General features: G+C 46.8%; 4 protein-coding genes; 2 read left to right on the plus strand and 2 right to left on the minus strand.

Moving 5' to 3' along the window:
• Positions 1-72: 72 nt before the first annotated feature.
• FFUJ_14117 (uncharacterized protein) lies at positions 73-1,733 on the plus strand (the record flags this gene model as incomplete). XM_023571249.1 has 4 exons in its annotated part: positions 73-374; positions 423-461; positions 516-1,170; positions 1,224-1,733. 4 exons carry the CDS (start codon positions 73-75, stop codon positions 1,731-1,733), a joined length of 1,506 nt encoding a protein of 501 aa, XP_023438294.1.
• A 3,857-nt stretch (positions 1,734-5,590) lies between these two features.
• Positions 5,591-8,247, minus strand: FFUJ_14116 (related to C6 transcription factor; the record flags this gene model as incomplete). XM_023571250.1 has 6 exons in its annotated part: positions 5,591-5,811; positions 5,870-6,972; positions 7,019-7,647; positions 7,701-7,878; positions 7,953-8,080; positions 8,131-8,247. The coding sequence occupies 6 exons, from the start codon at positions 8,245-8,247 to the stop codon at positions 5,591-5,593; spliced, it is 2,376 nt and encodes a 791-aa protein (XP_023438295.1).
• Positions 8,248-11,248: 3,001 nt separating this feature from the next.
• FFUJ_14115 (probable alpha-L-arabinofuranosidase) lies at positions 11,249-12,769 on the plus strand (the record flags this gene model as incomplete). Its single annotated transcript, XM_023571251.1, has 1 exon — positions 11,249-12,769. The coding sequence occupies one exon, from the start codon at positions 11,249-11,251 to the stop codon at positions 12,767-12,769; it is 1,521 nt and encodes a 506-aa protein (XP_023438296.1).
• An 871-nt stretch (positions 12,770-13,640) lies between these two features.
• Positions 13,641-14,060, minus strand: FFUJ_14114 (uncharacterized protein; the record flags this gene model as incomplete). Its single annotated transcript, XM_023571253.1, has 1 exon — positions 13,641-14,060. The coding sequence occupies one exon, from the start codon at positions 14,058-14,060 to the stop codon at positions 13,641-13,643; it is 420 nt and encodes a 139-aa protein (XP_023438297.1).
• Positions 14,061-14,511: the final 451 nt, after the last annotated feature.

Genomic DNA, 14,511 nt, shown 5'->3' on the forward strand with positions numbered 1-14,511 from the left:
TGGGCTCGTCGACCAACACTTTTCTTTTCAATTTTCAACTAAACTTCTCTGACATTTTGCTACTCACTCAATATGGCATCTACATCCAACAAAAAGCCTGAATGGAAGACGCGCTCGAACTTGATTACCAAAGGCTTCTTCTACGATGACGACATCTCTATAAAAGCCTTGCCTGACCATGTTAAGGCCCTCCGAGAGTCAATGCTCAACTTCAAGAACCATGGGTTTAACCAAGAGCTTGATGACAGGGATAGAAGAATCCGAGATCGAGCTAATGATTGTGTAACGGGTGGTGTCTCTGAGCCGAACTGGAAACCCTTTTTTGATAGGAGCTTCTTTACTCCGCTTGTAGAAAGAACTTCTAACGTGGACGGGTAGGTTAAGATTTATTGTAAGACTCTTACTTACAAGCATTATCTCAGAGTGACACCATACAATAATGGCAATAACAACATTGTAGGGTAAGTCGTTTGAACCATAAATACAGAAGGAAGAGGCTCACAAGTAATAACAAGTGACACCGAGGCTCCGTGGGTAACATTTGATACCAAGCGCGGCAAGCTTGGTGATTCAATGCCTGATGACTTCCGCAACGCGAGCGCTCCCAAACCGGACTACGCCTTTTATTTTCCAATGTATCGGCTGACGGCCAGAAATGATATATCTCAACTGAATCCTCGTTGTGTGAGAGGAGATAGTGCTACGCCGAGCAACACGATCAAGAGAGTTCTGGAGCCTCCTGAAGAATCAACTTCCTCTTCTGTGGAGTCATTCTCATTCTCTGCCTTGAAAGAACTTTACCAGTACGGCTTACGACCCTCTCCTTTTAATGCTTTCAAGAAAGGAGCAGAAGAAAAACACCTAAGGTGCTTTCCATGGCTTATTATCGAGATGAAGAAGAAACATACCCAACGCGGGAAGATCAACAAGTCAAAAGAGGAGGCATCCTGCCAAGCTGTCAATGGTAGCGGATGCGCTGTAAGACTAAACCAGATCGCTGCAAAGTTTGCTGTGGAACTGCCCGGTCAAGGACAAATTCCTCCCATCCCAGCCGTCACTACAGCTGGACCCGAAGTCAAGGTTTGGATAACGTATTTTGCTAAAAACTTCATGGCAGATCGTTTCCATACAAAGAGAGGAGAGCATCTCGATCCCATCGATCAAGGTTATGTTAGTATAAAATCGGAGACACGCGGTTCATCCTTACTGATTATTCCTCCTAGATGATGCAATGCATTTGGACTGGAGATATGACAGACCTTAAGGACGTTAAGAAATTCCGACTCATACTCCAAAATACTTATGATTGGGCAATGCAGGTGTTCAAACCAATGATGATCACCTATATTCGTCAATGGGAGTTTGTCTACTCCGAAGCTGGCCGTAGCTTTGCGACTGCAGCAATGGAGCGTGAACAACAGAGAAAGGAGCTGTCAAGAAAAGCACTTCGATTCGTCTTGGCTGCTCTAGGTGATGAAGCTGACCTCGATGCTGACGATGATTTGCGTCGAGCTGCCAAGCTGAGGCTAGTGGACCTCTGCGATACATTTGTCCAAGATACAGACCAAATTATTGCGGAAGAACTTGAGAAGCTACACTTGAAGAACTGTGATGATGAGGAAAATGAGGAGAGTGAGGAAAGCGAGGAGAGCGAAGAGAGTGAGGAGAGCGAGGACGAAGACGAGGATGAGGAAGAACTGGTATGGGACCCTATCAGGAGGAAATATGTGTGAATAATTGGACAAAGAGACGTTACCTGTATATCACGAGTGTATTTATTCGAATTGAAATATTGCTTCTTTCTTCGTATGTACTTGTTTAATTAAGCTATAGATCCTTCCATCTGAGTTAGTTAGGCCATTTCGATACGTTCACCTTCCCATGATCAGCTCGGTGTAGTCTACATCATACCGCACCTACCGCCAGAGCGCTTGGAACCTGAAAGCAATGTCTTCAAGTTTAGCGACGCGTACAATCCTGCAGATCGTTCAAAGATCCTACTGTATAGGCATCACGCCACCCGACAATATCCCAGCATACACAAAAGTCCGAGTGATAAGGCTCTTGTTCTCAACAGATACCAGAATACGACTAGGAAAGTAAGCATCAAGGCCAGCCGAGACATGTCATAGAATCCTAAGAGGGAGCACCTTGGACAAGACGCCATTGACGAGGATGTTGCACTTGTTGGTTGTCCGTCAAGGACTGGAGTCCTTGAGAGTAGAAGCTTGTCCAAATGGATAACCTATATTGGCCTGAACCACCGTCAAATTGCTTGCAGGTCCTCTTCACCGCCGCTTCCGTGTTGATTACTTTTCAGGATCTCAGTAAATACCTAGCAACTGGCAGTCCATGATTTGGCCATTGCCCATTCTCATGAAATGACCCGCGTCGCTGCCGTGAGCGAACGGCATGATTCATCTTTCCTTACAGGTCTACTGGCTCCGGTCCTTTAGCATCTGGACTGAACTGTTGAAATTCACTGCATTAACACTTCATTCGGATCACCGACTTCTCTTATACCCTCTTACGCAATGCTGTCTTCACTACACTAGAGTTGACAGCCTTTTGATGACGGCATTGACTCCAGATATCGCGCGCTCAGAGATTTTCCAGGCCAATTGATATGAACTTGAAGGAAAGGTTGAAGTTGTTGAGGAGGTAAATGTTGCTTTAAGTAGTTTAAGGTTGGATCGCGGTTGTGGCGGAACAGCTTGATTCGTGATACTCCTAAGGGTGCAGCCTCATCACAAGCCCAAGTTCTTCCCGCCCTCCAAAGATATCCCAGTCTTGTGCCTTACGATATTGTTTTACGACCTCGACAGGGCACACGACCTAGTCCCCTGACTTGTCTGTGGTGACTTCTGGCACTGTCTTACTGAGCTCCTGGTGTTTCAGAAGGCATAGCTATTGGCTTAGCCCAGTCTATGTGAATACCTCGCCGCCTGTCTTGAGGGTTGGTTTGTTTTCCTTGCGAAAGATGAAGTGAATTATCCCGGGGGGCATATATACCGTCTGGCCGGGATGGAGGACCAGATACATTCTATTTTCCACCATTGTTCGGGGTTCCCATGATCAGCTTCTTCTGAATCTGCTCTAGGGTCTTCCGGAAGAAGGGCGATTGACGTGTGACCTGGCCGTTGTTGGGATTGATTGCGTGTTGATTGGGTAATTGCGTGTGAGATCGCGAGGTTGGAGGCGTCGGAGGCACTCCGGGTCTGACAAGCGTTGAAAACAGTCGTTCATTTAGACAATGTCCCCTCCTGGCCGTCGAAACTGTGAATTACATACATTTCCTTAAATCAGTAATTCCAACTATGTCACAATAATTGGCTTTTGCAAGTCCACTCTTCAAGCCATCACGGTCTTGATGGCATCATCTCTTCTTAGATGTGCTGCTCCAATAACCGCCCCATCATTATCTACAAACGCTTTATCACCAAATGCCAGTGCAATCTCTTCAAGCGTATGGCCAGCGGTCTCAACATAATAAAAATATGCAATCCCGACAGAGATCAGACAGAATCCCGCAATAATTAGATAGTAGTATCCTCTAATGCCATTAAATGCATCTAGGGCCGACATACTAATAGTAAAGTTAAAAAGCCAGTTAAAGTATATAGCAAGGGCTATGCCTTTACTTTAAGTATAGAGTAGAAAGACCTCAGCAGGTAGTAACTAAGGAATTAGGCCCTAAATAAAGCCATAAATAGCATTATAAATAATAATAAAAGTATAGATACTATACACTTATATACTAATATTATAGATATGGGCTTCAGTAAAGGCATAAATAATATAGAGGGCTATCGCTATAAGGATACCTATATCTATATACTGTTAGCTTTATTTAGAAGACATTAAGGATATATACTAACTACCTAGAATTAAAAGCAGGCATCGCCTCTATCTATTAGCTAACTATTAAGTAAGGATAGTAGCAGAAATATATAGGATAGAGTTAGCAGCTGTATAGAGTAAAGACTTTTCCTGGCTTATACTAGCCTTAGTAAGGGTTATTAGTAGATAGAATAAGATAATATTAATGCCATTAAGCTAAGCAAATATCTATACTGTAATGCCAATAATAGTACATTTCTAATAACAAGTAAACATCTCCTGTTAAGTTAACTATTTTAAGCTCGCTTTATAGCATATAGCTTCTTTAATCTCTAGCATAACCTATTAAATATACTTAGCCTATATATTCCTATCTAAAGTATACAGATCTACGACGGTTTAAAGATACTCTTTTATAAACCCATTATATGCCAGCCAGCAGGGAGTTTTAGGAAGAATAAAGGATATAGAGAAGAGAATAAATGCAAGACCTATTTAAATAAAGTAAGGCCCCTATTATAACTTGCTTTTAGGAATAAGATAGTAGAAGCTAAAGTTAACCTAGGTTAAAAGTATATAGTTACCAATAAGGAAAGTGTATTTAACACTAACTATAAGGCTATAATGATAGGGCGTGGCAATTTTAGTCTAGATAATAGGAATAGTTATAGAAAGGAAGCTAATGCCTAAGCCTTATAGAGTCTAACTGGCAATAAATATATTAAAACCAGGGGCAAAAGCTTAAATAAAGGCGGCAGTAAAGTAAATGAAACTGCCTAATCTTATATATCTCTTTCTTTCTATTATGTTGCCAAGGCTGCCAGCAATAAGTAAGCCGAGAGCCGCCGAGACTTGAAGATATGTAACGAGGATGCCTGTAATTGAAGGATTGATATTCTCGCTTGTTCCGTCTACGCCGCCGTATTTGGAGAAGAATCTCGAGAGGAACACTAGGTTAACCAAAAGACCGGCCACAATACCTATTTATCATGTCAAGATACAGTACATGCAAGGGTAAAAGGTTCAAGCTCACCCTGATCATAGCCAAACAAAGCATCTCCAAGACTTCTAAATGCGCAAGTTATCCAGAGAAGAGGCTTGCCTTTAAAAGGATAGCAAGTATAAACGGTCTTTGGCTTCAGCTTGGACTCAAGCCAAGAGACCTCGGCGATGGGAAGTTCCTCCAGGTTGGCGTGAGTTGAAGCATTCTCCATTAGGGTTGGGGACGGTGGCTTTTCCATAATTCTGAGTTCAAAGGCGAGAATCTTATCGTGATAAAAGAGAAGAGTAAGATTTGTACTCCAGATTTGTTCTCCGCAAAATGTAAAGTCTGGGGCCCCAGGTTATATACCTAAGCGTAGTAGTCCTCTCCCACATCATAATCACAGTCCTCATGACCCCGGATCAAACAAAGTTTTCCAGGAGCTAGAAGCATGGATTTCGTTGGCGCGTTGTGGGGAAACTACAGTATGACTCGCGACGATTTTAATTTAGGCCCTGATTTGCCGCTAGACACTTGCAGAGAGCCGTCGGAGAATGGACCGGACCCGGTAAACTAGCCAGTTAGTGGGCCCGTCCAAGAGAGATGACATCCGCCGGAACCGAAAATGTAGGTAATGGGAAATCACTCTGCGGTCAACGTCGGAACCTTAGATTTTTGCTTTTGCAGGCACTAGGCTACGTATAGAATATGCATGTATTTTTCAGGTTATTTATTCATCATGTACAGAGTAGTGTTTTCTTCTCTTATTCAACCCGTCCATGTAGAGTCCCAAAGCCAGAACAGCCCATTCGCTCCATAGTCTACCCCATTCCCATGATGTTCCAGTGACTCGGTAGGCTCTTGCAAGCCACCGGGCGGGAGCCATATGTCCTGCTGGGGCTGCGGTACCGGTCCTTGCTGCGAAACTTCATTTCTTGGAACCGACATGGAAATGGGTTGAATAGAATCGTCAAAGAATGGCGGAATAACTGGAATAAATGATGTTAGTGAGTTAGGAATACTACTAGGTAAGAATGATTAGCTCACTCTGTTGCACCGACGCCAAACTTTCGTTCAATCGTTGTACAATGCTCAGATTTGATCCGGCTGATATCCCGGTCCGCTGATCCGTGTTCAGCGCCGCTTCCAAAGGAAGGCGAAGAGTTTGCTCATGATTCGGTTGATGTAGAAGCGGATACTCCATATGGCTGTTGATAAGCCCTGACTTGGGTGGCACCGGACCGAGCATGGCTTCTCCCTCACGCCGAAGGAGAAGTAATATGAGATTTTTGAGTACAGCACTGCTCTGGCTAGCCAACGCCGACCGCTGGCCCAGCCGCTCCTGCAGTCGAAATACTCGCGTGATGGTCCGCTTGACAGCTTGGGCAGGATCTGAAAGCGGATCAGAGAGGGCCACCAGGGTCAGCACAATGGCTGCGTGAAATAAGTTCATAGCCATAAACGCTACAAGGTGGCTGTCAGTGGCGAGTTCGGCGAGGTATGGCAGTTCGGTAATTCGCGCAGTCCGAACTGCTGCGCTCCACCAATACTCAGAGCTTGCTTTCTCTTCAAATCTGGGCGACTGGCCGTTCTGGGATGGGGAGTTGCTGCTGTGCGGGCGTACATGCTGCGCCATTGCCTGAGCCAAAGGGGAGTCAGTGACGCTGCCGGGAGTCTGAGTAGACAGGTTCTCAATCTGACGAGCTAGAAACGGCCGGTGTAGAACAATCATCACGTTGTCAAATGTCAACTGTAGCGACAGAGACTGCAACTGATGGGCCCGGGTGTCCCACTCGGTAGTGCTTGGGTGATAGTCTCGGTTCAGGTCCAAAGACAAGAATGACGGCAAATCGCGTCGCCAAGCCAATAGCTTTTGCGTCACATCATTAACCAGCGACCGATACTCGCTGCCGAAATGCTGACCGGCTGATTGCGCTGACAGAGAGCCGAATATTGTCTTCAAGGCAGGGGAAGCCACGAGGTACAGCGTGGTCAACTGGGTCTGGTACGGTGAATATCGCACACCGAGCGACCCTTGTTCGATGGACTCGGCCTTGAAGAAAGGGGACTCGATGAACTCAGCGGGCATCCCTACGTTGCAGTCTTCATCATTAATACTCAACGGTCGGCCGTATGATATGGAAGCAAACCTATATAGTCAGTGTTGCTCAGAAAGTGCGGGGTTTGATTTCGTACCTATCCCAGGTGTAGATGGTCCACCATACTCTTTTGCGCTCTTCGACATCATCGACGGACCCATGGGCCAGGTTACGATGCAAGCCCATAGCGTGTGATATCTTGATGGTTGCACCTAACAGGGCAAACGACAAGTTAGGCCGGCCGTGGTAGACATGATGTGATCCCAGCAGGATGAGGGTCTGAACAGCGGCAATGGAATGCTGGTCCATGATGTGAACAAGGCGAGACTCGACAATCCTGAGCAGCTCATCGCTCCAGAGGCGCCATTCTTCGGCCCCTTCTTGATCGGTCTTTTTTGACCTGTACCACGCTGCCATGCACAGCATGATTGAGAGTAATGTCAAGAACGGCGCCTCAGTGGGATACGCATAACCATCTTTGATAGACTCTATGCGTTTGCGGAACCTAGGTTCGTATATTACCAGCGAGAACCAGTGAACAGATTCGAAATAATCTTCCAGTAGGGAATCAATATCATTTTGTTTGGGAAAGCGGCCACCCAGAATGCTGGATATCGGTAAGCGTTGCTCGCTAGACCTCATCAGAGGAGTCCTGGTACCGCATGCCCCGCCTGGAATAGCAGAACATTGTTGTTCATCAATGGTCTGGCTTCCTAGTCTGTAGATCTATCATGGCGTATGAATTAAGCTTAGGCAAGCGACGAGGGCGAAACCCCTACCTTTCGAGCGAAGCCCATGGCCGATTCAGACTCTCCATAATCTTGCGATACCCACGAGCTGGGTGGTTCTGCTGGTTTCGCGATGATTTCATCCCCAAAGCCCTCAACAGAGGTGTTTTCACGGCTCGGTGAAGGACGTTGAGTGGGCGGCGCTGAGGTGGGCGGGGCATCGCTGCTGCTTTTAGATTGATTATGTCTTCGATGTAATATTGTCAGAATTACCACGGGGAATGAGGATTGCCATTGACGTACCGTCGGAGCCTCGCTCGAGTACGGTGACTGTTGGATTTGGTTCTGCCCTTAGGTGCCTCATCCAATGACGGTCGCTCGCATTCTACATTGGCCCTTATGCAAAGGGAGCAAGGCCGGAAAGAATCACACTATCGATTATCAGCCTAATTAGCACTTCAAAATGAAAAAGGAAACATACTCTGCTTTTGTTCCGACGGCATCTACGGCACGCACTGGAAACTCTCGTAGGAAGCTGACGGTTGGCGATCGGTACCGGGGAGCCCCTCGCCGGCGACGGTTCTGTGGAGTTCGGCATAGCAATAGTGATTGTTACCCCGCCAGGGGTTGGATGGAGAGTGTTACGGATTAACCACTACGGTTATTATTGCATCTTGGAGATGCGTAACCGATCGGAACCTGTTACACAAGGATGGAGATGTCGGTGTTGAAATACTACGGAACCGTGACCAAAGCAAGGTTTTCAAATCTTGCTGACCTAGACCAGCTGGCAGCTGTAGCTTCCGGCGGTACAGCAAGTTTAAACGGCTGCCTGATCAAGCCAAAGCCGATTCGTTGTAACATGCGGGGTATATATTTCACTACCTACCTCATATGGAGTTAGTGCCCCAGGCGAGCCAGCCTAACACATAGACTTGGATACTCTAGGTATAGCGCTGCTACACAGTACAGTTCCGCCGGATAATTCCATGACAGAGATGAATGAGAGAGAATACGGAGAATGTTTCCATGATAAGAAATCCCTACTGTGAGGGCTTGTTTCTACATATCAACTTTGGCTGCCACCGAGTTTGTACTAGAGGTGCTTATACTGCTCAATGCTCATAACCCCCTCGCTCCTTTGATCGAACTTTGCGCGAACCAGAGCACCAGGTCGTCAACATCCTGACCTGTGCAAGGATCCAATACAACCTGCCGTTCCATGATTTTGTACCTGCCTGTCCATCAGAACCCGTGCCCTGATTATCCATCTCATCTGATATCTCGGGTTCCCAGCATTTCCGTTAAACCCTCATTGACTGTAAGTTTAGGGAAGTTGCCCAATGTCGCGTTTCTGCGGATAAGTGTTAGACGCCTCGATCCCAGTCGTACGTGAACGACTCGCAGTCGATGTATCCCGCCTCGGCATCGTTATTGAAAGTGAAGACACCAAGTCTGTCACCACGGTAATCTCGCCACTGCATCTGATACCCTTTGTCAACTGGGAACTGGATGAAGTTGCTGCTGTCGGATGCCTTGTAAGAGAATTTCGAGATCCCGTTAAGGCCCCAGGTCGCACTCAGGCATATTTTGTCAGACTGTACTCCCTGTCCTTTGATGATGCTTGTCAAGCTTCTTGTCTCCAAGTATACATATCCCTGGTCGCGGCGTAGCTTTGGGTAAAATGAGCCAGGCCAGCGACCTGGCCGTGTGCGAGACCTGCGAGATGTAGAACGAGGATCACGGTGCTTTTTTGGGCTCTGAAGACTCTCTGTGTGAGGATATTTTCCAGCGTTCAGAGATTATTCTTTTGCAGCGGCTTGAACGTGAGGAGCCGTAGGTAATTCGACCGTTTTGAGAGTGACCAATGCGAATCGCGAGGCTGGTAATTCCATCCCATTGTGTCCCGAGCACAGAAATTTGGAAACCATTAGCTCCCTGCGGCCTAAAGCTTTCCGCGTCTGCCGGGTCGGGCTTTGTGTTGGTCCAGACCATGTTCCCAATACCGTCAGATCCAGGTTGTCCAACAATTGGCCACCCGTCAATCCAGTTTACAGGGGGAAGGCTAGCGACACGCCCTGATCAGTCCCCGCTGCCGTGGTGAGTGAAAAATACCCACTTGCGGTTCGGGGTTTGGACGACATCGCCCTGATTTGGTACATTCCACTACCGTTGGGGATTAGATAGTTGGTGCTTCTCCAGGGATGGCCCATTGACCTATTCATTGCCCTCTACATCATCAGATAGCGGCCGTTTCCAGAACTCTTGCTGTACATGTGGTAAAACCACCCATTGATTTTATAGAGCTTGTTCGCCTCTCTGCCCGATCCGCTATTGATCAATACACGGGTGTCGTTGATAATACACGGGTGTCGTTGATTAACCTCTGGCCATCCGGGGTCATCTCGAACAACCACGTCTGGTAACCGTTTGCGAAAATCGTCCCGACGAAATACTCTTTTCCATTATCGTCCCAAAAAGGGCAGCAATCTTCCTATCTGGCTAGCTTCTATATCTACACCACAGAGGACCATGTGCCAGCAGGGTCTTTTGCCTTTGTCATGATACCCCTCCTGGGCTGTACCGAAGTATATCCAGAACATGCCATTGTGGTAGCGAATTGCCCCAGCCCAGACACTAAACCCGTAGCGATTCATCCTCTGCCAGCTAAGGTTAGAGTTCATCTAGGTAAGGTTCTGGACTGCATGCCCTTCAATCTTCCAATTGACTGCATCTTTGGATCGCAAATTGACCATGCCAAAAGAGTACTGAAATGTAGAGGAGATTGCGCAGTAATCGCTACCCACGCCAAAAATATTAAGATCACTGTAGTCAGCTGGGAGTATGGGGATACGGTACTCAGAGTCTCCCAGATCTCCCCAAGTTGTCCAGTTCCCCAGATCATGTGCTCCCGTTGCACCAACGATATTAATATACATATACAGATAAATAACTAACTATAATCTATCTAGTGTAAACTATATATACATACTAAGTCACTACTCCTGCCAACCCCGCAAATAGCTGCCGCACCAATAGCTTTACATACTTTACTTCTCCGCATTCTGGCTTTCTGGAAATCTAAAGCCGACTCCTGATTTCTCAGGTAATGCTAGCTAAGTTAGTAATACTATTATTATTTTATTTATAAATGAAAACTTAATAAATAAGCTATATTACATTAAGTAAAATTTATAGTAAAACTAAAGGTTTTTATAGTATTCAGTCATAGAGATTGGGAACCTTTTTGACTGGTGCCATCTGTCTCGAGCAAAAGTTGCCGTGTCTGGAGCGGATGCGGTTTGCCCTGAATGCGCGCCAATCATAGCTCAATCGTGTACGGTATTTTCCAGATGATCTTCAATATCCGTACCTACAACAAGAGCAAGTGCCGTATTACCCGGGCTTTTGACAATGCGTCCCAATCAGCTGAATTGCGCTCAGACCTAAATTTCCCGCCGGTGCAAGACTAAATAGCAAGCTACCAAGTATTAATACGACACTTTTGGTCATGCCCTCTGCAAGTTCTCGTGATTGAATGCACAGCTCATCTTACATCAGCTGCTAGATACAAACCTCACTTACGACTGTTGACAATCATGACTTTCCGCAAAACTTCTTATCTTCTTTCTGGCCTCGCAGCAGCTGGTACTCGTGCCCTCTCTGGACCGTGTGATATCTATGCTGACGGGGGAACTCCTTGTGTTGCTGCCTTCGGAACCACGAGAGCATTATACGGGTCGTACAGTGGTCCGCTCTATCAACTCCAGCGTGGTTCCGACGGCCAAACCACCAATATTGTCCCAACAAGTCCTGGTGGCGTGGCAGACGTCTCGGTGCAGGATACGTTCTGTGCCAACACCACCTGTACCATTCCCATCATTTATGACCAGTCTAGCAAGGGGAACCATCTCACCAGGGCACCTCCTGGCGGTGGTTCCAAGGGCCCTGCGCCTGGACAGTACGATGATCTCGCGGCGGCTTACGGCGCTCCGGTGCTGGTAAACGGAAAGAAAACATATGGCATCTTTGTTCATTCTACAGTTGGTTACAGAAATGATAAAACCACTGGCGTTGCTGTTAAGAACGAGGCTGAGGGCTTGTATGCCATCTTTGATGGAACTCATTACAATGATAAGTGCTGCTTTGATTTTGGCAACGCCGAAACTACGAATCACGCCGATGACAACGGATCCATGGAGGCCATCTATTTCGGTGATGACACCGAATGGGGTTCTGGTGCTGGTTCTGGGCCGTGGGTTATGGCCGATATGGAAAATGGCCTGTTCTCAGGCCAAGGTGCTGGCTACAACCCAGGAGACCCGACGATCGAGTCGCGATTTGTGACTGCGTTTCTCAAAGGTAACTCGACAAACTTGTGGGCTCTTCGCGGCGGCAATGAAAAGTCACAATCTCTATCTACCTACTATAGCGGACCTCGCCCCAATGGATACTATCCAATGGACAAACAGGGTGCGATCGTTCTTGGTATCGGTGGAGATAACGGTAACCTGGACCAGGGAACTTGGTACGAAGGGGTTCTTACTTCAGGCTATCCATCTGATGAGACCGAGGATGCAGTTCAGGCCAATATTGAGCAAGCTGGATTCACTGCAACGTCTCTGGCAAATGGCCCACCACTCAGCGTTGGGTCAACTATCACGATCAAAGCCACGACTCCGGGTTTCACAAACCGATACTTGGCCCATGACGGTTCCACTGTTAATACGAAAGTTATTACCTCCTCTAGCGATGCATCCACGAAGCAAAAGGGCAGCTGGATTGTTCGACAAGGTCTTGTCACCTCCGCCCTGGGCTGTGTATCGCTCGAGTCCTTCGACACTCCAGGTTCTTTCATTCGCCATAGTGGCTTCACACTCTATCCAAATGCAAACGATGGAAGTAAACAATTTTCAGAGGATGCCACTTGGTGCCCGCAACAGAGTTTTGATAGCGCAGGTTCCAACGCTTTGCGATCATGGAGCTACCCTACTCGGTACTTCCGACACTACGATAGCACTGGCTATGCAGCGATGGATGGTGGATGGGAGGTTTTTGATGCCAGCACCGACTTTACTGACGATGCTAGCTGGTTTATTAGTAGCTCATTCCAGAATTGATTGCAGTGTCTTGGGTCGAAAGAAGATGAGGTATGTATAAGAACCCAGGAGCCAGCCGTTACTTTGAATGGAAGGGTGTATTACATAATCTTTTTATTGCAATATTCAGCTTTTTATTTTCTGTAGTTGCAAAACTACCAGTAGATCAATCAATCATTTCGCCCGTTATAGTTGCAGGCCATGCTCTTCTAAGACTCCAATCTCGGTACCTTTGGCAGCCAGGGTGAAGAGCTCTTTGATCACGTCCCATGGAGGAGTCTTCCGTGGAGGATCAGGTAACTCAGAAGCCGAAGTAACTGCGTTGGCCGCCTCAGTTAAAATCTCCAAAACGTGGACGTTCTGCCTGCAAAGTCTGGATCAAAGTCTTACATGTGCAGTGGCCAGATGTCTGAACTGTTGTTAAGTGCATCAAAAAAGTTGATAACTTCGTGCCAGACCTCCTGGTCACGATATGCCTTGAGGACCTCGGCCCAGGACCACATCTCACCGTAGCCATGCTCCAAGCTCTACGGTGGAACGACGCTCCCTCGCTACGGTCTCTAGCATTCCACTTGACATCTCCCAGTTCATGAATGATACGACCAAGGAAGACCTCCATAGACCAGCTGTCACCTAGAAAAGATTTGTCGGTTTTGTCTGTGTCACCTTCACGCTTGGACATTTCATCTATCACTTGCTCTAGCTTGGCAATTACCTCTGGGACGAACTCATTGGCTTTTTGGACGAGAATCAGGCATGCGTTTAGGTTTTCGGGATCAGGTTACCAGGCAGTGAGGGCCCTAGTCGAGGTGCTTTCCATGCCGTTATCGTTCTCGGTCCATGTGTCAAAGTCTTCACATACCTCATTGGCATTATCAACGAGCCGATTTTATTATTGCCTTTCGTCAATTCCTTGGCCTCGACTGGTGTCTTTTCTCTCCATTCCTCCCGCTTTATCTTCCTCTTGGCCTTCTCTATCTCTTTGTCCCCGCCCCCCTTCTCCATCTACCTCATCCACTTGCTTTTGTGCATCAGGCTCCTGGTTTCTTTCCTCTTTCGCAATGTACTCTTTGACTGTTTCTATCAACTGGGCGATAGTTTCACCCTCATCCATCATATTATCTTCGCTCTTAGGATCGCGCTTGTCTTCCAGTTTGGCCACAGATGTATAGGTTTTATTGAGCTCTTCACTCTTTTCTACGAGTTTTCCCCACGACTGGCTCATCTCCTTTTCGATTGCACGTTTCGCACTCGTCCCAGTATCCCTGGTAGCCTCCAAGCCAGGATTTACCGGGTCAGTTTGGGATTCCATTTGATCTGCCCAGGATATTGTCATAGCTACTTATGCCCTAGAGTCGAAATGGCTGTAGCACACTATTGTCGGTTCTAATTTTGATGATTTTATGGTGTTGTGATGACGAGAACTTTGTTTTCGTCATTTATGTTTATGGTTGTCGCTAATTTCAAGACATATTCGTAACCCCTCAGTCAGTCCACCTCACAAATTGCAAACCGAGCAGCTGACTGTTCAGCTCTTCGACATGGACAGGTATCATTGGGCAACTCTACTGCATCTGATTGTTGCAGGCAGTACTACCATAGAAACTCATGAGGTTTTGATGGCCCTGTGGATACTTGTTTCATTGTGTTAAAATTCTTTTGTTATGACCGATCTCTCGTCACCTTTAATCCCCAACCTTGACCAGTTTAAGTTTTCCTCCTCAGCAACAACAACACAGCCACTGTATATTTTAGGCGGTTAG

This window comes from Fusarium fujikuroi, chromosome FFUJ_chr12 (genome assembly GCF_900079805.1).
Source record: "Fusarium fujikuroi IMI 58289 draft genome, chromosome FFUJ_chr12".
Lineage (NCBI taxonomy): Eukaryota > Fungi > Ascomycota > Sordariomycetes > Hypocreales > Nectriaceae > Fusarium > Fusarium fujikuroi.